At 36.2% G+C, this 23,117-nt stretch overlaps 1 protein-coding gene across 1 annotated transcript in view; it reads left to right on the top strand.

Moving 5' to 3' along the window:
* SKIV2L2 (superkiller viralicidic activity 2-like 2 (S. cerevisiae)) overlaps positions 1–23,117 on the top strand; it is a 47,091-nt gene that overhangs the window by 4,248 nt on the left and 19,726 nt on the right. Inside the window, exons 4-15 of the mRNA XM_014964995.1 lie at positions 262–324; positions 875–987; positions 1,779–1,953; positions 2,939–3,029; positions 3,395–3,519; positions 4,698–4,796; positions 5,571–5,673; positions 5,812–5,943; positions 7,058–7,137; positions 8,526–8,636; positions 9,707–9,808; positions 11,238–11,363. Of these exons, the coding sequence (XP_014820481.1) occupies positions 262–324; positions 875–987; positions 1,779–1,953; positions 2,939–3,029; positions 3,395–3,519; positions 4,698–4,796; positions 5,571–5,673; positions 5,812–5,943; positions 7,058–7,137; positions 8,526–8,636; positions 9,707–9,808; positions 11,238–11,363 (1,320 nt within the window). The remainder of the gene's footprint in view (positions 1–261; positions 325–874; positions 988–1,778; positions 1,954–2,938; positions 3,030–3,394; positions 3,520–4,697; positions 4,797–5,570; positions 5,674–5,811; positions 5,944–7,057; positions 7,138–8,525; positions 8,637–9,706; positions 9,809–11,237; positions 11,364–23,117) is intronic.

Below are 23,117 nucleotides of genomic sequence, written 5' to 3'. Positions count from 1 at the left end.
AAGCAGAAATATTTCACACAAGGGAGTATCACATCGGTGAGAGAAGGAGTGTTGTTGGGGTGGGAGGATAGAGAGATTGGTTGAAAAACTTTTGAGAGGAAGGAAGGAAGCCTTGACACACAAGCTCAGAGAAACAGGATAGACATTCAAATTAGTTTTCATGCACTTTACATCTCCTGCCACGGCTCATCATAGCTTGCCATGTCACTGGAGTGGACACCAAGAATTCTGCAACTGTTTTATTTGAAATGTATTTTATAGGTTGCACTTCCAGCAGATGAAGAATTCACAGGTCTGAAACCAAGAACTGGAAAAGCTGCAAAAGTATGTCATAGATTGCTTTTTTTTTTCTTTTTTTTTTTTTGCATATGCTTAGGCGGTAGATGAAGGTAGAGGGGAAAAATGATGTACTTTGTCAGTAAGGCTTGGAAGAGTATCTTGAAAAGATGGCCTTTTGTAAGTATGATTGGTGTTTCTGTGTTTTAAATTTGGTAGAGCAAAATGATGTGGTTGAATGGGATGGATAGACTGTTGTGATTTCAGTTCTGTCCTACAGTGGCAGTGGCTTCAGTTGTACACCGTAGTTCCTCTTCCTAAATTAGTAAATTAGAGAAAATTTGGTCTCTGGGGCAAGGTTTTCATTTGATATGACAACAAAGACATAAGCAAAGATCCTAGGCATGTGGTACTACATAAAATTATTTAAATACAAAGACATTGCAAAATACTGGATTAAGATCAGTTGAAGTTACGAACATCTACAGGATTACATTTCTTCTTGTAATTTACACTCTAGATCAGTCACAAAATTAATTAGGTTTAAGTAACAGTTTGTGTTAAAAGTATGTAACGCTTTTGCTTTCTTTCTTTTTAGGAATATCCATTTATTCTTGATGCCTTTCAGAGAGAAGCTATTCTTTGTGTAGATAATAACCAGTCTGTCTTAGTGTCAGCTCATACATCAGCTGGTAAAACTGTTTGTGCAGAGTAAGTAATTTTCTGACAGGCTCTAAGAGAATGGTGTCATGTTTGTCGTGTCATTTTGTTGAACCATATGTAGCTATTTGGTCTCAGTTTTTTGATACAAAGTTTTGATCATCAGTGTTAGAACTGATTTGACTACCCTTGAGCGTAAAAACTACTTTGGTCTTGTTTATTGGGTAGTGAAAGGCTTAATTTGTGTTTAAGCTTACCTTTTATTTTTAGACAGTCTGGTTTTGTTGAGATGTTATTGTATTCATTGGAAGGAAAGTTTCTGCAATATGGATTTGCATGAATTTAGAAAAAAATACCTTTGTTGTCTAGCCCCTGGCTATAAGTACTAAGGAGTTTGTGTATTTTCTTTGTCAGGAGCACTGGTTTCAATTATTTTTCAACTTGGTGTTTATAGGGCAAGAAATGTTTAAAATATAGTGTGCATTTTTTGTCAGGGCTTGATGGGACAGTGGAGTGGCTTTGCTGACTGGAGGTCAGAAGTGAGATGTACATATTAGAGCATGGGTTCAGATAGTAATAGTTTGTCATGAGACAGTGACAGTGTGCTCTAATATCCATAAAAATCAGTTAACTTGTTGTCAATGATTGGTCACCCTCCAAAGAGGCATATATAGTTGATTTAAGATTGCACTGAACTTAATAATGTAGATAAGAAGTGCTTCATATCATTCTACTGGTGTTTTGAATTGTGTGTTTTATTTTTTTAAGCAGAAGCTTAGAGGAAAGAAATGTGCTCTGTATGTCTTCCTGACAACTTCAAGATGTTTGATGTTTGAATACAGGTATGCAATTGCCCTGGCTTTGAGGGAGAAACAGCGTGTGATATTTACAAGTCCAATTAAAGCTTTGAGTAATCAGAAGTACCGTGAGATGTATGAAGAATTTCAGGATGTTGGTTTGATGACTGGGGATGTCACCATTAATCCTACAGCTTCTTGTCTGGTAATGACAACCGAGGTAAGATCAGATATTCATTCTTCGTCTTTCTGTGTTTTCTTCTGCCCTTTTTTGGCTGGGAAGGTCTGATACTAAAAGATCAAAGTTACCTTAATAAGCCCAATTAGGGGTAGAGAATGTTACTCATATCATTATCCCTCCCTCTAATGTTTTAACTTGGTTACTGGAAAAAGTTAGGTAAATCTGTGTAAATTTATACTTTCGTACTGTGAGTCAGGAACTTCCATTGTCACATGGAGAAAGGCAGAACTTAATTTCCTGAATGCTCAAGGCACTGGGTTTTGTTTGGATAGGTGTGAAGTACGGAAAGTTAATCAGACTTACTGAATCCTGTAGGGTTGGTATTTTTTTATAGGGAAACAAAATGCAGAGAGGAAAATCACTGAGTGGTGGTTGAGGGGTTCATGCTAGATGCTAGTACTCCAGGAATATATAGCTTTTCACCTTTGGCACAGTTTTGTCATACTTTAGAGATATATCCAGCCATGAATTGGAATTTTCCTCATTCTGTCTTTACCTCAAAGGAGTAAAGAGTCTTATGGAGAAAGCTCTGGTAGGCAAAGATTGGGGTTGAGAGTCAGGATGGCTTGATTTCTGGCAAAACATTTTTTCTTAATCACAAAAAGGTTATCTGTTAGGATGATGGAAGAAGGAGGCTTGGCAGAAGTAGATCTGTAAGCCTGTAACAAATATGCTACTGTATAGAGGCTGAGAGAAAAATAATGTATTTTCTTTTATGTTCCTTCACTGTTCTTGCAGGAAAACTGATTCATCTTATATCATGAGATTTGTTAGATTGGAATCAGCTTGGAAAGCATTTCATAGCCAATCTTTAAATGTTTTTAAGTTTCGTGCAAAATGAGATTTCATATTGCCATGTAAATGTGAACCAAAAATTCTGGCAGTTTCTTACTGACATCTCTGTAACATGTGACTGTTACTTCATGTGATGGATGTCTTTATTTTTTTTATCCCCCTTGCCTAGATTTTGAGAAGTATGCTCTACAGAGGTTCTGAGGTTATGCGAGAGGTCGCATGGGTTATTTTTGATGAAATCCACTACATGAGAGATTCAGGTATCCTATATGCACAATTTTTCTTTTAAAGAAATCTTTTTTTTTTTTTTTCCCCAAGCACAATTTTTTCCTTTTGAATAATTAAATCTTTGTTCTCTCTCTTAAAACGGATCATCTTTGTGCATAAATCGGTCACAATTAGTTTTCTTTTGTATGTATATAAGATGGTTATTGTGTATCGCAGTCTGTGTTTTCTTTGCCAAGGCAAAAGCTGCTTTGAGGTCATTTGGTATTCCCCATTTTTATAGGGCAGGCTTTTCTTAGTTTTTGTTTTATTTTGTCTTTAAGCATGCTGTTCTTTGGCTTCAGAGTGGAGAAATAGGCTTTAACCACATAAATTTCCCATGTGAATTTTCTGTTTTCAGAACGTGGTGTTGTTTGGGAAGAGACAATTATTTTGCTCCCTGACAACGTTCATTATGTGTTCCTTTCTGCGACTATTCCAAATGCCCGTCAGTTTGCTGAGTGGATCTGCCATCTTCACAAACAGGTACAGTTTCTGATGTGCTGTACCTCCATTCTTGTCTTGTGGCATAACACTATCTCTTTGGTGGATGAGACCCAAACCTTTGAGTGTCTTTTTAATTGCTTATAAATAATGTTAGAGATCACTCCTGGCTTCTGTGGTTCCTAGCTTTTGCAGCTATACTACATGGTTCTACATAGCAGTGTTAAAGCTGCTTGTTTAATGTTTATTTTCCACACTTACCTAGATTTGAAGAAACATTCTGAATTATGAAACACGGTGAACATACTATGATTTTCAGAGGGCTGATAGACAAGAGGTTATTTGGAGAATTTTTTGAAGAGCTCTGTAAAAGGCCATACGGAAATCAAAAGTAAATCATAAATCCATAGAAAATACTATATATGCATGCAAACAAAGTGAGAAAAGAGGAATGTAAGAAATCTATCCTGTCCTGTAAAAATTAGGTTTATTTGGTTTATGAGATGCTTTTGCAGCAAAGATATGGGAATTAGAATTAGGAATGTTAATATCCACAAGACGTGGGTCCAGTTTTAAAAATGCCCCAGGGATTGATTCTTGTGGTGTTTATGATGGAAGGAGTGTAGTATAAGAGATGTCTATTTAAGCTTGGCACAAAACCTTGACTTGCTTTTGCAGAACACTAGACTGATTTTTTTTTTTTTTTTTTAAAGCAGGTTTACATAATGAATGTTTTGAGAGAAGCGTTTTGTCTACTTTTTTTCTTAACAAGCTTTCTCTGTGCAATAAAACCTTAAATGTTTTTTAAAGTCTACCAGGTGGCTTTTTTAGGTGGTATAAGAAATGCTACAAGCTTTTTGACAAAATAAAAATTAACAGGTTTTCCTTTGGTTTTAAAGGTATTAGGATTTTGAGTCTGTGTAATAATACAGAAAGAAATGTTGCTTCTCCTTACTTTTTGTGTTCATGAGAGAGGTTTTTGTAGCTGACTTACTTTCTTCTACAGGATTTGCAAACTATGGTTTTGTTAAGTAACATCATTAGTACAAAATCCGTATTCTGGAAAGAAAATGTATTGGTTTAGTTTCTGTAAGGCTTACTTTCTGGCTTTTAGAAAGATGTATCCTAATAGTAAAGTATTGGATTTTCCATCAGGCAAGTGTTTTTACAATGCAATTAGAGCATTAAATATTTATGAGTATGCTGTTCTTTCTTTATAGCCTTGCCATGTGATTTACACAGACTATCGACCCACACCACTGCAGCATTATATATTCCCAGCAGGAGGAGATGGACTCCATCTGGTTGTTGATGAAAATGTAAGGAGTATTAAATTTGTTTGAAAGATCTTTTTGCTTGCATTTCAGTCACGAGCTTGATCTCTTGCAAAATTTGGATTGGCTATACAAGGGATGTTTGTGTTAAAAACAAGTGAAAATGGGCAACTGATCTCTGAATTGCTGTTGGATTTTTGTAGTCTTGTAGAAGAGATTGGTTTTATTACCTTATATCACGTAGTCAGCTGAGTAATACTTTGCTGAGGTGTCTTAAGTACTCTCATCCTTGCTTTGTTTTCTAAAGTGTACATTGCTTTCTGTAAATCTGCGAAGTAGCTGATGTTTCTTGTACTGTTGCTCACTCAAAAGACAATGTAGCAGCATTTAAACTTCGGTTGAGGGGACAAAATATTTTTGTGTCTTTAGATGATTTTGAAGCAACGACTTGTTTAAAATTCATTGGCTTGCAGAGCAGTAGCTAATACCATCAACAGTAGTACTGCACTTGAAGCTAGGTCTTCATGAGGCAGTGTAGTTTCATATAGACGTTCCTGAAAGTCAGTTTTGGTATTGTGACATTCAGCAGGTCTAGCATGGTTGATGGTGTGGTGGGTAGAACAATCAGCAGTAATTTCAGACACCAAAGTAGTTCTCAGCTGTGTCACTGACCTAGTAAACTCACTTAATACGATATGCATTGTGTTTTTCTTCTGCCTGTAAATATGGGGTAGTGGTATTGGCTGTGCAAAGCACTGAGTATTTTTAACTGGACTATGTAAGAAGTAACTGCTTACAAATGTTGTGTTTTATATTTAGGGAGATTTCAGAGAAGATAACTTTAATACAGCAATGCAAGTGCTTAGAGATGCGGGAGACTTAGCAAAAGGGGACCAGAAAGGCAGGAAAGGAGGAACAAAAGGTGAGTTTGAATTCTATTCTAAACTAACTTTTTCTATAATACAAGAAAGCTGTATGCAAGTTGTGCTTCTGTCTCAATTATTCCATTAGGTCCTTTTTTTGCTAAATTTACTTTTAAATTAATGTACTCTCTCTGCAGGTCCTTCAAATGTTTTTAAGATTGTGAAGATGATCATGGAGAGGAATTTCCAACCTGTGATTATTTTCAGCTTTAGTAAGAAAGACTGCGAAGCCTATGCACTTCAGATGACAAAGTTAGATTTCAATACAGGTAAAGATAAATAAAATACAGCTTTATTCACAGTGTAGTTTGATGTGAAGTGTTACTCTGGTTAGGTATCATCAGGCTGTTTTCAGTAGGAAACTGTTGGTGCACAAAGAGTACTTGGTCATCAAAATGTTGAATGGTGTCTTTATTTTAAACTATTTCTTTCTCCAAAATCATGTTCACTGTAATAATAGCTCAAGAGTTCCTAGAAAATTCTGTCTGTAATGGTAGAAGACTGATCATAACAAATGTATTTCCCAGAATTTTCATGTTATATCTATTAGAAAAATGAGGTTTTTCTCAAAGTCAAAACAACTGTGTACAAACCACTAGACCTTCGTTTCTCAATGATTCAATCCAGTTTTCTTTCTTTCCTTCTTCCCCCTTCTCCTCAAATTAAAACCCAAATGGTAAACAAAGATTTTTTTCATTTTGGGTTAAGACCAAGCTTGGAAAATCAGTTTTAAGTTCATTGCTGTTCGGAAATGTTAAGAGTTGTGACAAAAATAAGGAATTCGTATTTGTGAACTGTCCAGGGTCTTGCTTACTTTATCTAGTCTTTGCACCTTCTGGTTCAGTGTTGCAAAATAATGCAACCATTTCTGCCAGGAAATGTGAAGATATGCACAAGTGCAGAGATGCATTTTTATATATTTTCTTCAGTCATATCTTTGCATATATATTTTTTATATTTGTACTACTTAAGTAGGAATGGTGTTAACTTTGAGAATTAATGAAGAAGAGGAAAAGCCTCTATATACATGCAGGCAGCAACTAGTAGGTCTAGAAGAGAAATGGGGAGGTTTATGAAATAGGCAGAAAGTATGTAAAACTGAGAAATCCCAAGCTGGGAAGTAGCTGAAGTTTGGATTATTCTGCCAGGTTTGTTCTGTTTTTCTTTTCCCTGAGCATCTACTTCTGGTTACTGTTAGGCTCCTTTGGGCTCACATTCAAGTCTTGATTGTCTGACCCTCTGTGGGTGGTTTTGTATAGACTTCACTGTCTTCCACGCTGTTTTTATTGTAAACTTTTGTAAATACTAGAATGTGGTAACACTTTATTTACATATGGTATTAGCCTTTTAGATTTTGTAATAACTTAAAAATTGCCTTCTTAGATGAAGAAAAAAAGATGGTCGAAGAAGTATTCAACAATGCAATTGATTGTCTGTCAGATGAAGACAAAAAGCTTCCTCAGGTGGGTGGAGATTGAACAGGTGTAGCGGCTGCTCTCTTGTTTTCTGCAGCTTAAGAGGCTGGGGTCTTTTGTAGTGGGTACAGAAATCATACGCTGAATATTCTCATTCATCTCCCTGTGTTTTAATATCTCTTGCATTGCTCCTTGGCCTTGAGAAGTAGGACTCAGTGTTTAGGATCCTTCCAGTTTTGATTCCAGTAAATTGCATATGCCAAAAGTAACAATGAAGCTCCTACCCTGTGGGTTTTGTGTTTTTTTTTCTAATTAAGTTTTTAAAGTAAACATAAGAGCTTATAAGGAGATATCTGGATTAAAACTCTCTGGAAGTAGTTCATATGAGAGTACAGTATGCACTTTATCAGGTATTGACTGCTGAGCTTTTCAAAAAGTTGATGCATTTGCTTTCTAATTTATTGTATAATGACTAAGCGTAATGACTGTCTTCACAGTGGAAAAATACAGGCTTCTAAATGGACAGAATATTGTAAGATTCAGGACTTCTGTAACAGACACTAGAACTATAATTTCTGTCTACCTCCTTTCCTTTATGTATTTTTGTCCATCACTACTTTGTTGTAAGCACGGCAATTTGTCCTTGAGAGAAAAAAAAACCAAACATTTAATTTTTGGCCATGCCTACTTGCTTCAGATATCACAGTTTTGTTTGTGAACTTGAGAAAAATGGAAAATAAGAATCCAATGTATAAGGTGTAATTGGCTAGGTTTGGTAAGCTTATAACTGACATTATAGCCAACTAACCTGTTTCGGTCTCTGTAGACAATGATACCTCAAAAGCGTATTCTCAGAATTAGGTTTGGGGTGGTAACCAAGTGTTAATAGATTGCTAATGAGAATCTTTGTTTTTAAAGAGATAAACAGATACAAAGCTAAGTTTATGTAGGTGATTGTATGAAGTATAATATTTTTAGAATTTAAGAGATTAATTCAGTCACTTACAGCCTGAGTATGAGAGCTTATATGGCCCTCATAGGTGCTGACTTCATTGTTTTACAGCACGTATCAATAAGTAACATCACTGCACCTAAAACTGAAACAAAATAGCTCATGCATAGCAGGATCACTATTTCAAAAAAATATTTCCAATTAGGCAGGTTCAGGTTTTTTTATATAGAGGGAAATTGAAATACCAACTGCATGTGTAAGTTAGGGCATAGCTTCACAGCTGACCTAAGGCCTCTGGCTTTACCCTTCATATCATTGGTAGTTCTAACTGGGAAATAATACTGAAGAGGTGTTTATTGTGCTTAAAATCAGGAAGTAGTGAATTACATGGACACTAAGGGCAGTGTTGAGGTTTTTCATACTGGTTTTATCTTGTAGTAACTAACAGTAAAATTTGTTTATTGTTCTTTATGTTTCTTCCCAGGTTGAGCATGTACTTCCTCTTCTAAAGCGAGGAATTGGTATCCATCATGGAGGTCTGCTTCCTATCTTAAAAGAAACCATTGAAATTCTTTTCTCTGAGGGCCTAATAAAGGTATATATTTCATGTCCATATTTAGGTTTTTCTGTGTTGTGAATACACAGAAAATCCTGGTCACCCTGAAAAACTGAGAAGTATGTCTTTGCTCAGAATGTATACTAGTATTATAGTTGAGATCTGCTCCTTGACTGAAAAAGGTGAACGACTCATTGCACTGAAAAATGTTTTGGATATGCTTCTAAGCATATGGTTTAGTGCTTACCAAAGCTTTCTCTGAACATTGTCTGGACCGGGAAGTAGGCATTTTTAAAAAGAGCTCTAGACATCTGAAGGGAAAGGCTCTGTTCTGTGGCTCTACATGCTGGGTTCTGCAAATGCACACAGCACCTCTGGAAGCCTGTACCTGTTCCAGTGGCTTAATTGGTGTGATTGGTGCAGCTCCCTTCCCTAAAGAAATGCAAATATTTGCATAAATGCCTCCATCTTTATCTGGGGGGAAAAAAAAAAGAAAAGAATTTGTGAAGCTGGTTTGGCTTTTTTTTTGGTTTCTATAAGAAAAACTTTGTAGTCTTTAATACTTTGCCTTGGATGTCTTATGTTAGCGCGCTGTTATAGCTCTAGTTTGAAGTATTCCAGATTTTATTCTGAAGTATTTAAATTTGCAATGTCTAACTTTGTCTTCAGCTGTTTTATGATTTATTTTCCTCATATAAAAGACTGTAGACGTTTACCAAGCTGTTTGTTGATTGCCCTAAGGAACATACATTCAGAAAAATCTAACCTTACATAAAAGTTGCAGGGTTTTTTCAGGTAGCTGCTATCTTCTTCTTGCAAACTTTGAATGTGGAAATCAACTATTTGTTTTCATTAATATAATTTGCACTTTCTTGTGTTTTCTTTTGGAGTCTTTCACATGGTCCCATCTAACTAGTTTTCATGTTTTCCCGGAGGAAATAAGGGAAGGGAGAAAGGAAATAAGTGCATTCAGTATTTAAAAATGGGACCAAAACCATTCTATGTTGACTGTAAAATCTGGAGAGGTTTTGTGTAGCAATCTCTGACTCTTTGCACGTTTGCTTAAGAGCATTTGTTTTTGCTTGCTTAACTTCAGTCTGTTTATTTAGGCCTTATTTGCAACAGAGACTTTTGCAATGGGAATTAATATGCCAGCCAGGACCGTGCTGTTTACAAGTGCCAGCAAATTTGATGGAAAAGATTTCCGATGGGTAAGTGAAAACCGGGTTCTGTGGAATATCTGAATTGCATTATTTAAACCTGATTAGGATTAAATTTACTCTTGATGTAGCCACTTCAATGTAGTAGAAAATATATACAGAATACATAGATACAGAAAAAGGTCATCAAAGGCAGCAGTAGACATTAGATTACACTAAGACTTCTGCCCAACTTGTCCAAAACTGTGAGACCCAAGTATTTTCTTCTGCATCAGGGGAATATGGAGAATAAGTGGGCTTAGTATCTTATTATAAGGATCACTAAATTTAGATTTTGACAGACCCAAGAAAAGAGATCATTCATCTCTGGACAATACTGATTTTTCTGTTATAGCAGAGTATTTTTGGTAGCCCACAGAAAGGCAGAAATGTGTGGAGGGAGAGAGAGGTTCTTTAACAGCTGGAAAACAATTGAAAAGTTTTAAGCATTTAAACCAGGTAGGTGATTCACATGTAAATAAGAATACGACTGTACAGGTTATTACATCAAAACTTTCTAAGTAAGTGTAATGGTTCATCTTTCAGAGATGAGAAAATTGCAGTAAACAGGACAAGTGAGTTGACATGCATGTTATGAAATAAACATCTCTTCAGTCTCAGTTTTGGCTGTTTATTTTCACAAGTCGTTCAGTCTGATTACATATCCTTAAGATATATGTGAGAATTAGCTGCCTTTGACGTGTCAGATAGGTGGAACTCTTGCTTTTTAAATGATTTGGCACATGTTCCTTAAATAGTTTTTGAGATCTGACTTTAGGTGAAACTTAGGCAGTTGTTGGGAATGCAAGTTCCACAGATGACAGAAAAAGCCCTGTTTTATAACTTACTGAGACATAGGGAACCAGTTATAGCTGCCTCTTGTCCGTGTTCCAGTTCTTTATAAATGTCCTGGTTTGATGTAACAATAACCTCTTCAGTTTCACGGTTGGTCAGCATGGAAATTCCGCTCTTACTAGCTATCAGTATTTAATGTTACATATGAATCATTTGAATGAAATGATACATTACATTAAGATGGTGAAGATGCATTATCAGTATGTTGATGATGTATTGTATTTTAATAATCTCCACTATGTCCAGCAACCTTCCATCATATAAGACATTAGACAATGTTTTTTGTGCTTATTAAAATGATCTGCTGTGTTACAGAAATCACTGTATCTGTGGCAGCATTAGTTAACTTACGCTGCTGACAATTTGTAGTCATGGATTTGTATCTTAGTAGCTTTAGTGATCAGTTACGAGTAGTGAATTCAATCTGTGAAAAGTTCATGTCTTGGATAACTCTCCTTTGCTATTTTTTATAGCTGTATAGGTTTATACATCATGGTCATCACTGTATAACTGCAAATAGCACTTGCTATTTTTCAACAAAAAGTAATGTTTGCTCTTTTTTTTTCTTTTTCTCATTTTATCCTAGATATCCTCAGGTGAATATATTCAAATGTCAGGTCGTGCAGGACGCCGAGGTATGGATGACAGAGGCATAGTAATTCTTATGGTGGATGAAAAAATGAGTCCAACAATTGGCAAACAGCTTTTGAAGGTAGGAGAAAAGTTAACTTTTTTCTTATCCTCGCCACTAAGGTGATTCTCATTTGAATAATGTAACATGTAAAATTATACTCTTAGAACAAAAAGTGTGTAGGTCATGCAGGTAGGAGATGGCAGCTCATGAAAGGAGTGTGTGCTTTCAATGAATTCTCATTAAAGTGGGAGTTTTTATTGTGGAACAAAATTAGAAGACAAGTATCATCTTTCTCTTGCATAAAAGGGAATCAGTCAGGAGAGGTAGAATTATATCCTGTTTTCTTGATGATATCCCTGCTACTGCAGTATTCTATTTATCTCTTGCTGATCATAGTCAGTTCAAGGGTATAGCTGACCTAGAAAAGGTTTGCTGAGCTTTCTCAAGAATTATTAAAGGCTTGATTCTGTGGTGAAATCAAACTTCGCTAATGGACATTTTAGTGTAACAGCCAACCTGGACAAAGTCATCCAAAAAATTAGGTGCATAAGATATATAAAAACAGACAGATGGCTGCAGTGAGCTGAAATTAACTATGGAGAAATTTATAGTGCTTGTAGGAAACTTTGAGGTTTGGAATGAGAGGTTGAAAAAACCACTGTTGTGGTTGAAATGGGCATTAGATTATAGGGCCTCTCCAAACTGTAATGGAAGTTGTTACAGATTATTACAATAATACCCTCTTGCTTTAAAATTTGAATGCAAGACATTGCACTCTTTAAACTTCTATTTAAATTTCATGGCAAAAGTCACCATAATGAAGGATAATAGTCTGTAATGTGTGTTGCCAGTCTTAGGCTGCTTACGTTAGTTGTACACACACGTTTGAATTGAAAACTCTGGGGGAATTACTGTGGAGGCAATTCAGGAACTTGTAGCCGTGGTACAAATAGCAGATCGTTTGTGTTCAAATGGAACTTATAGAATTGTAAAAGTTTGTATAAACTGTGGGAATCATCTTAAGTCAACATCAGGGAATGTTAATAAAAGGCATGCATTTCTTGCCAAAAAAAAAAAAATCAAGTCCCAATATTTCTGTTTTATTCAGGGAAATATTTTCAGGGAAAAGTATGTACATGGCTGCTGTCAGTTATGCAGATGTGGATTCTTTGTTGTGTATCTTGCTCTGTCAGTGCTACCTGTTAATTCATAATAAATGTTTACATTAGATCACAGTTATACGGGTGGTGGTCACCTTCTTAAAGTCAGAATTTTCATGAATGCTACATTATGGCTAACTAACCAGGAATTACTAAAATAAGAAATTTCAAAAATACTGGAACTCATTAATGTGTGGTAGCATTATGTTTTGAATTTAGTTTTTTTTAGTCTTGTTTGGATTTGTGTTTTCTCAGTGGAGGGGACATATTTTTCTGCTTACATGCACACTTAATGCATGTGTACCTCTCTGAGATGTAAGTATTTTAACTGTGTTGTTATGAGTTTTTAAGACTATTTAAAAAAAAATGTAATTTTGTGGCATACTTATTTAAACAAAGGCTTTATACCATTCTACTTCCACAGATGAAAAATTAAACAGCAGGAGATACAAAACAAAAGAAGAAAAAAACCATTTCTTAAAAACAGAATTAATTGTGTGTACTTTTAATCTGTAATTTATAAAATAATATAAATTAACTATGGGATATTCAATAATTGTAAATAGCCTGGGAAAAATCGATATTTCAATTATTTATTTTCAGACTTTGAGATTACTCTGTAAGCTCAACTGTTCAGAAGGTATTTTCTTTTTAAGAGTAAGTTCAGTAGCTTGAGAACTGTAGAACTCGCTCTGTATGAATTAAGACAAAAAACCAAAATAGTAGATTATTTATTTTTTGACACTATCTCTATTTTTTTGTCTAGATTTTAAGGAAATAATAATAAATATTTCCTTCATTGAAACTATAAGCCCTTTGGGATTTTTTTTCCCTTTTGAATTACAAAGAATCAAAAGGGAAAAATAATGAGGTTTTTTTTTGCTTTCTATATTATCTCATGGTTTTTCTCCACTGATCTAAATAAATTAATATATTTCATTAATTTTTCACACTGCTTCACTTGCAAGCAAAGTCTGAATTGAAATTTTAAAGATCAGAAGGGGCTATAAGGAAGGTATTAATGCTTCTGTAGCTCTTCATGCTTCTGAAGCTATTCAGCCAATTGCTGATAAGGTGGTGAAAGTAATCTTACATGAGATGAGCAGTGCAACATAACAAATACTTTTCCTTTTTAAATAGAAAACACATAGAGGAAATGTCATGTGAAAACAGGCCAAGAATGTATGCAGACTAACATTTCTTTAATATCCACATTCTGTATTCATCATTAATCATAGAATAGTTAGAGTTGGAAGGGACCTTGAAGATCATGGAGTTCCAACCCCCCTGCCATGGACACCTCCTACTAGACCAGGTTGCTCAAAGCCCCATCCAGCTTGGCCTTGAACACTTCCAGGGATGGGGCTTGCACAGGTTCTCTAGGCAATCTGTTCCAGTGCCTCACCACTCCCACAGTAAATAATTTCTTTCTAGTATGTAATCTAAATCTCCCCTTTTTCAGTTTAAAACTGTTACCCCTCATCCTATAGCTACACTCCCTGACAAAGAGTCCCTCTCCAGCTCTCCTGTAGGCTCCCTTCAGATACTTGAGGGCAGCTATAAGGTCTACCCAGAGCCTTCTCTTCAGGCTGAACAACCCGAGCTCTCTCATTCTGTCTTCATAGGAGAGATGCTCCATCCCTCTGGTCATTAAGTGCGTCTGAATTAGGTTTTGCTTGCTGAGAGCATTTTTCTGTAGTAAGATCACAATCAGGTCTTGTGGTAGTATTCTGCTGCCACATCAGGTACATGGCTTTGCTTCAGGATAAGCTAAAGATGTGTAGAGAACGCTTCAGAAGAAATAAATTAGCCATTCTGAGAATGATAGGACGTTTATATAGGACATTTTTATCATAGCTCTTCAACCCTGATGTGTGTCTGATCCAAACCGTTTCCTGAACATTAGAGCAAAAAAATCTAGGAATGATGTTATCAGCTGCCTAATGCTGGGATCAGTGCAGTGGGAGCTTTGAGCATGTTTCAGGACTGGTGGTGTTGCTGCAGCTGTGCTGTTTGGCCGTGGCACTGCTCATTGCGACATTGCGTACAGTACTTGGAACTTAAATTCAAAGTTCAAATCTTAGATGGAGTTCTTAGGAAGGATATTTGTAAATATGTCTTAAACTTAGTTATGTACATTTATCTTCTGCAGTGTAACTAGGTTTTTTCATTTATCCTCAGCATTTGTTTGACCACTGACTATTTAGTCATCTGATGGCTTGCACAGATCTGTAAAACTAAATGCTTTACAATGCCGTTGGATAGCTTTTTGAAGACAGCAAATGATAGTTTGTGTAATACTAAGAAAATTTTGGGTGGGTTTTTTTTTTCCTCTTAATGAAGATCCTTAGCTACATTGTATTAGTTTAGGTATGAAGTGGAAAACTTCTTCTTGACGCTAGATGGCCTTTGAAACCAGAACAGCACCTCTCTGCTTTGCCCTTTGAAACCAGAGCAACATCTCTCATTGAATTTCACCATGTTACAAGTGTGTATCCTAACAGTTGAGTTACTGAACAGTGGTGATCTGTTTTGTCTCTGAAAGACAAGAATCTTAAAATAACTACATTACATAAGTGAATGATTGGATAATGAAAGATAATGTGCCAATATATGTAGGATTTTGAGCATATCGTTTGCATCTACTTATTCCTTCATAGGAGAATTTTGATGGACTTGAAAAATCGAAAGAAAACATTCATCTAGCCAGATAAAATACACAGTATTATGTTTTCCTTGTCATTGTATGGAATATAAAGTGCCCCAGAGCCAAGCTGTAGGAGATATTCCACTAGCTAGCTACATCTGGCTCCTTGGCAGGGCCTTCATTTATAGAATTGGCAGTACTGTGCTTATGTGGCCTGCATGCTGCTATTAGAAATCTTTCTGGTCTTTTTGTATTTTATTTTGACTTAGGTTGTTTTATTGTACTAGGCAATTTAACAGGTTAGGAGTTAAGACAGTTTAAAACTTTACTTTCTGCCTGTTTGCACAATTCTCATATGACCACTGTGCAGTTGTTGGAAAGTTTATTAATTTTGAAAGAGCAAGTCATCATTCCCTTTTAATTGAGTCATCATGATTATATGTTTTGTGTTTTAATCATCTGCTATGTGTCACATATGGCTGTTCCTTTCAGGCTGCCAAGTACAAAGAAAATTGTGTTAGCATGCAAAGCAGTATTTATGTAAAAATAAATACATTTATGCTGATTGAGAATACATGAAAGATATGTGAAAATGGTGAGGAAGTGATGAGAAGCTTCAGCTGCTAGAAGAGGAAGTTTCTGGAACAGGACAATCTGACAAAATTGCTGGAAGCTAGTACGATTGGTGAAGTATAGCTACCTGTGTGCAAAAGTAATTAGTAACAAGCCTTGGGCGCTGGTGAAATTTTTTCTGGATTTCTAACATGGAAAGTGTAACAAGCAACTAAAACCCTTGCCCCGGGTTGTGAGAAATGCCACAGTTATGTAATACTATAAAATACTGGTAAATCAGCATTTGGGAAAAATCATAGCTAATGTGTAGGAAATAAATACCATTTTATGCAGAAAAGTTCACTTAATCTTTGACTGTGGGGTTGCCTGTTCCTTCTTTTGTCTTGCCTGGTATTGACCGATAGATCGTGGTCTGTTCCTGTATTGGTATTTCTGTGTTTTAAAGTAAATACGGGTGTGTGTGCTCTTCGGTTGAAAAATAGTAAAGCTTCAAAAACTACCTAACATAAAAGTATAGATTTTGTTGTTTGAGTGGTTGGTTTTTTCGGTGCTTTGTTGTTATTTTTAGGTAAATTTAGGGCAGTCCAAATCCAAAAACTGCTGCTAGTCTTAGTTGCTGTTTACAAGACTCGTATGCATTAACGTCATAATTTGAAATGTAGTGTGTTTGTGTTCAGTTTGTCTCCTTTGACTAATATATAGAAAACCCTTTCAGTGAATGGGAAATTTTTATCTTTTTTTCAGGTAGTAGGATTTATTCTGTTGAGTTGTTATTTTGATCTTACAAACTGTACTGAATTTTTACTGTATGATCAGGCAAGAAGCATGGGAATAGAGCATCAACAGAGGCCCGTTCTGCAAATAAAATGCTTAGTGAAGAAGCAGAGGGCGTTAGCTAATACCACAGAAGGCACAAACAGGGAGCTGCTGGCAGTCTGTCAGGAAGCTGAAGGGACAACCAGATGCAGGTTAGGGCATCGCAGTTCTTTAGCACAGTGTTTGGCAAAATTGCAGCTTCTTTGGCAAGTGGATATCCTGAAACAATGTCTAAGAGTAATGTTTTCTTGCACAAAATGTGGTGACCTGTGTAGAAATGGGTATGGAATGATACATTTTACTACTTCACTTCGATGATAAAGACTCTGCAGAATTGTTAGTACTGCTGAGTTTTAAAAGTACCCTTTTAAAACTGTACTGTGTGCAGATTTTCCATTTACTTTTCTCCAAATGCTCTAATGATGTTTCTAGAGAAGTAAACTGGTATTTCAGTTCATTTCCTATAACTTGTGAGTAGTAAATAACAGCTTTCCATTTAATTTTGTTGTTTTGGACTATGCACAAGGCAGGTAAAGCCTTCTAGTGTGGCTGTCTTCCGTCAGCATTTAGTCCTTCTTCAAACACCTGCTTAACGTGTCAGCTTAGTTACACTATTGTGCTTTGGTTTGACTTAAAGCTTACTCAGATGGGAAAAAAAAAAATGCCCCAGGATTTGAGAATGGTATACCAAAGCCTAGTTTGGGAGAGAAATAGACTTCAGCTGGAGGTTGGCTCAAACACTTGTTGGAAAAGCCATTGCAAAATCTAAAGAAATAGACTGTCGCTAGTGATTTGAGGACAGTATAATGTTCTTTCCAATCTAAAGTTGTGACACAGATTAATATCTCAATAAAACATACATTTTGGAGACTTTATCAAAATTTAGGTAAAATTAATTTTAATGGGAAATGTTTATTTTTATTATAAGCTGCTAAACTTTTCTTGTTCTTATGAGTCGTGCACTGCAGAAATTTTCCAGGCTTCAATTTGGGAAGGTACTTAACTTCTAACCTTAATTTCAAATCTGCTTAAAATCAACAGGATTTTAGCATGAAATCATGGAGAGAACTAAGCTGTTTTAAGGGAAACAGATATTCAAATGCCATTGTGAACAGGGTCACAGTTTTGTAGACATTATGCAAGCCAGCAGATAGAAGAGAACAAGCAAATAGTTCTTCCTGATGTTTGCAACCAAAATGTGGGAAGATGGGGTTCATCAGATGATGTGTGAAATGGTTAGTCACTCTTGAACTTCATTTCAGGCTTTTCCAGAGCCAGTAGGACTAAGTTAACTGGTATTAATTATTAATTGTGGTTCCTGCTTGCTAATACCACAAGTTACTTGAAGTTTTATTAAGTCCGTCTGTGGAAAGCAGTTTCACCCAACTGACAGATTTTTGGGAAATTTTCTTTTACTTTGATAAACTCATCACTACAAATTTAAATGTGTTGACTGATTAAGCTAGGTTTTCTTTTCTCTGACTTCTTTAAGAAGATAAGTGTGAGATGAACAGTTCCTCTATTTTAATTTATTTTTCTGTTAACTTTTTGTAGAAGTATATAGTCTGTGCTAGGGCACATGTTTCGTTTAAGTTAAAACATACTGCTCATTTACTGAAGTGGTAAATGGTCATATCACTGACCCAATACCAGGAGTAGCAAATCTGAAACCAAAGAGTGTTGTGACCGTGGTAGTTGCATGCAAGAGAAATGGAGATACATTTCTTTCCTTTTAAGTCTCTTATTACAACTGGGCATTTGTGGAACCCAAGCCTGAGATATTTTCATAGGGAAAGCCTGCTAAAGCAATCTTTTGCCACCCACAGTGTTTTCTGTTGGTGCAAAAGTTTTTGGGGCAGAGTAGTAAGCCAGATTGGTAATAAAACTGTGCTTAAAATAGCTGCTTACCATTGTCTGTTAAAAATAACCCTGCAGAAGGCGTTTTTATTGGTTTTAAGGTCATGCTAATGTAGCTCAGGATTATCCTATTTATGTTTAATCCTATAACTATACAGTCTTTTGATATTTCTGAGAGAGATCTCATTATTCATGTGGTAACTGTGTCATTTGGAAAAAATATATGCTGTAAATTAACATTTCACTAAAGGTATTTCTCTGTCTTACGGATGCATGAAGCAGTCACTTGCATTTTTATTTAATGAGGTTTTTCATAGAAGTTTGTAATGGTGACTGTTGCAGACAGCTAAGTGTACTTATTTCCCACTTATGAGGAAAAAAGTGAGAGATCTTTTAAATATCGTCTGTGTGTTTTGTTCTTTGCTCTTTGTGTAAAGAGGTTCTTTGTTTCCTATTTGGAAACTCATTTATTCAGCTTATTTCTGGAAACACTGATAAGCAAATGAAACTGTCAGTGGACCAAATGGCGTAAAATATGACCTGTGGTGTATCTGATTTGTGTCATTATGAAAGATACTTTATTGTTGCTTTGCAAGTTGTCTCTTTCATCTTCGTTAGCTTGTAATGTCCGTGTGAGTTATTTTCAGACAGTATTTGCCATCTTGTGTTCCCTGTGGAAGCTTTGTACATGTTTTCCGAGAGAGGCTGGAGAGCAAGACAGTTATGTGCAATATTTGTTCCTCTCTCTGCATGGGAGCAGTTTTGAAAATGTAAATATTTTCCTTCCAGTATAAGAGACAGCAGAGAGAGTAACCCTTCCCAAATGTACATCTTGCTCAACACTACGTGCCACAATGCAGCAATGACAGCTCTCATATCTCTGGTTAGACAAGGCTTCTAAGTCTTAACAGCAATTAAAAAATTGTGGAAAAAAACCTGTTGGGAATATCAGTTCCAGAGACTAGTTTTCTTCCTCTCCAATTTTTGTATCTTTCTAGCTTATATGGGCGAGAAATGGTAGGACTAGTAAATGCTGAATGCCCTGCTGGATGATTTGATTGTATTGAGAAGAGACTCTATTCTGAAATTGTTGGCAGTTAAACGGGACACAGTGTATAGCAGCTGTAGTCTTCAGATAGTTCTTGACTCAGTTATTTCTGTAGTGAATTATTTATGGTCATGTTCTTGATTTTTAACATTATCAGCTAAAAACAATTATTCTTTTGCAACCCAAATCTTGGAAAGCCTGAAAGGTTACTACTGGTAAATTCGCTTAATATTTCTCAAGAAAAGAAGTGGTTGCAAGTGCACAAAGTAGGTCATTAATTTCTGAGAATTTTTGTTGATATATCCAGGGTGTTCTCATGTATCTAGGCAGTTCTCATCCAAAGGGATAAAAAACTTGCAATATCATTAAGGTTTTTTTTAAAATATTCAGGAATAAATCTGTTGCTATTGTCTGTTGAAGATTGCCTGCCTGCCCTCTTTGAAAGGGGGAGGAGGAGGATTGCTTGTGGGAAGGAGGATGGAGAACATGCATGGTAGTTCAACAATGAAAATAAAATTGTGGGCACAACTGTGTTTGAAAGTGACTTCTTGATGGCTGTTCAAGGCAGTCTTTCTCATCAACTTCTGTTGCAGCTCTGATCAGTTAGGCTTTTGCCTGATCTACATGAGTGGCTGGTGGCTCTTCATTTCTCTAATATGGAGCTTTTTTTCTGGAAACAAGGGAGAGGCTTCCTTAGAGGCTGAGAAAATTTGATGCAGATGATTGCATACCCTAGCTTGTCAGAGAAGATTGATTAATTGTGACAGGAGGACCTATGGTAGAGGGTGAGCTAAATGTTATGCACACGCTTCACAATATTTTCAAGAAAGTAAGAAAGAAAAGTAATCGCTCTGGGAGCTGGTGGCACAGGGCTTGTGACAGAGAAACCAACTGTAGGAGAAGGAAACCATCAGAGAGAATATGTAAGTTAAAACTGAGTTGCCTCGTATTATATCTTAGCAGCAAGTAAAATCCAGTATAGTTGAACACTTTATACTGTGTAGGCCTTTCAAGAGCAAGTTTGGAAGGGAAGGCCCACCTTTTCCATTTTCCTGTCAGTGATGTATCCCATGTTTCCTCCCCTCCACCATATTATCTGGCATGTGTCTTTAGGGAACCACTCATGGCCTCTTCAATATCATGCCAATCTTTATCGTTTGCTAGAAAAGGCTGATTGTCTACTCATGTTTTGTGAAGCAAGGGCACCCAGGTGATTGCTGCCTGTTGGATGCGAGTCTTATTGATAGCCTGGGGTAGTCAATAGAGACTAATGCACGCTGCAGAATTCTCTGGTTGTGCTGAAGTGTAATACAGTAAAGCGGCTGTAGTTACTTAATTTGGAGAAGTAACATTTCCAGTTTTCAGAAAAAAAAATGAGCTGCTCAGAACTTTTGATTTTGAATGTAGTATTGCTTAGAGAACAACACCAAGAAAACGGGAATTTCTGAAACTTGGAGAAAGATGTGTTTATGAGATGAAGGAACAGGAACAATTCGCAAGTTTTGCCAATGTTGATTTGTATTTTAACTGCTTTGTCTTAATAAAATGATCTTATTCTCAAATTGTAAAATACTGATCATGTGTTTAAAATAAAAATTGCCACATCAGCAACTGGCTCAAATGCTGCCTCTAAAATAAGTATGCTTTAAATAAATATCTTTGAAATAGCTGAGTTTTTCAGTTTGTTCTTAAATCACTCCTTCACAGTTCAACTGTGCTGATCTTTAAAAAGCCTTTAAAGTGAATCTGTAGGAGTTGTTTGGTCTTTCTTGGCATGTTCTGTGGATATACAACTATGATATAAAGTTCATTGTTTTCTCATTTTATAATAGCATTTAAGTGAGAGTGTGACACTTATATTTGTTCAAATATTTTATAATGTTTCGAGCACACAGCTAAGTTATGGTTTAAAGCTATGTAACATCGTAAGGAATGGAAAGAGGGATTCATAGTGTGATTGGAGTGGTCACAGCAGCGTTTTGCCATATCTCTGCCATACTGTAGATAGGCCGGTGGCTGTAGCCAGCTGGTGGGTGTAGTCCAGCTGCTTTAGTTGATGCCTGGCTACAGCAGTGGGTGTTGCTGTAGGAAAGAATCTGACTCACCGTTAACTGACACTGGCATAATTGCTCTGCCATTCTTTAGTAAATGCCATTCTTTAAATGGCATTCTCTGTTGTGGAGAAGCAAGCTTTTTAGGGAGTGGTGATTCCTCTTTCCTAGAATAAGTGATATATTTAGAAAAATAGACAAGAGCTTGGGTACATAATCCTTTTATCAGATCTAAGAAAAAGCTATGTTATATGTTGATTAGCATCAACAGAATTTCTCTCATCTTTGGTGTATCAGACCAGAGATTGCTGTAGAAACTTGATCTTTCTTCTGCACGGTGTAGCTCAGCTGTTGATATTGCACTTATTCACACATTTCTGTTAGTAGAAAGCCATTTGTGGTCATTTCAGAACTGACACTGTTATTTTAAATAAACTTTTTGTGATGTAATTTAAGGTATTTCTGTTCTGTGGTGCATCACTTGAGGTGAAAACCTACATGTGTAATTACAATCTACTCAGATGTAAGCTAGAATGACTGGATGAGTCTCTGGCCATGGAAAGCAAAACATTAGGCTATATGATTTTTCTTAAACTGCAGGTTGGTACTTTCTTAGTATAAACATTTGCTGAAGTCCTCTCTGTAACAGCTGGACTTTTTTCTGAGATTAAATCAGTGAGTAGGATTCTGGCTTTTGTAAGGTAATCTTGTAGTGGTGCTGGTCTCTTCTCACAGGTAATTAGCAATATAACAAGAGGGAATGGCTTCAAGCTCCAACAGGGTAGGTTTAGACTGGACATTATGAAAAAATTCTTCACGGGTCAGACACTGGAATAGGCTGCCCAGGGAGGTGGTTGAGTCACCATCCCTGAATGTGTTTAAGAGTTGTTTAGATGTGGTATTGGGGGATATGGTGTAGGGGAGAACTTTGTAGAGGGGGGCTGATGGTTGGACTCTATGTTCCCAAGGGTCTTTTCCAACCCGAATGATCCTATGATTCTATGTCATAAGGCTCTATATCTCACTTAGAGCAAGTGGGATTATAATATTCTTAAATCTCCTACATGTGAAGGAGCTTAGATTCAAACTGTCTCATTAAATCTGACATCAGTGCATCAATGGATGTAGTATCAGAATTCCTGGCTGTGCATTTAAAATTGAAAGAAACGTGTACATTGTGGTAACATCACTTTAAAGCCATTAGACTTCACTTGATCTAGGAGAGTACTTAATCTGAATTTAAGCATTTCCTTATATAAGCTAATCATCAGTTGTTTTTTTTTAATGGCCATTTATTTTTTTTATTATATATGATGAGGGAATATCTCTGCCTGACACGTGACTATATAGCAAAAGGCAAGGAAATGAGTTAAAGAGGATACGGTATAATTGCTTTTAGGTAAGGGGAATTTTGAGCTTAAAAGAAGATGCAGAGGAGCATATTTCACAGTGTTAGCCCTCTCCGAGCTTCTAAAATATCTGATAGAGTACATTGGGCTTTCAGCAGTCATAAAGTTGCATGAAAAATATTTCTTGAAACATCCTTATTTTCTTGTTATCTGTTTTAGTTGTTACTAATTCGAAATGTTTAATCACAACTGAATTTACTCATAGGAGTAGTTGAAATGACAACACTAGCTTAGTAAATCTCTTATTTCATGTATAGGTTACTACTGAGCA

Source organism: Calidris pugnax, unplaced genomic scaffold (genome assembly GCF_001431845.1).
Source record: "Calidris pugnax isolate Ruff unplaced genomic scaffold, ASM143184v1 scaffold273, whole genome shotgun sequence".
Lineage (NCBI taxonomy): Eukaryota > Metazoa > Chordata > Aves > Charadriiformes > Scolopacidae > Calidris > Calidris pugnax.
Note: the sequence above shows the minus strand (reverse complement) of the source record. Positions and strands in the feature narration are given on the sequence as shown.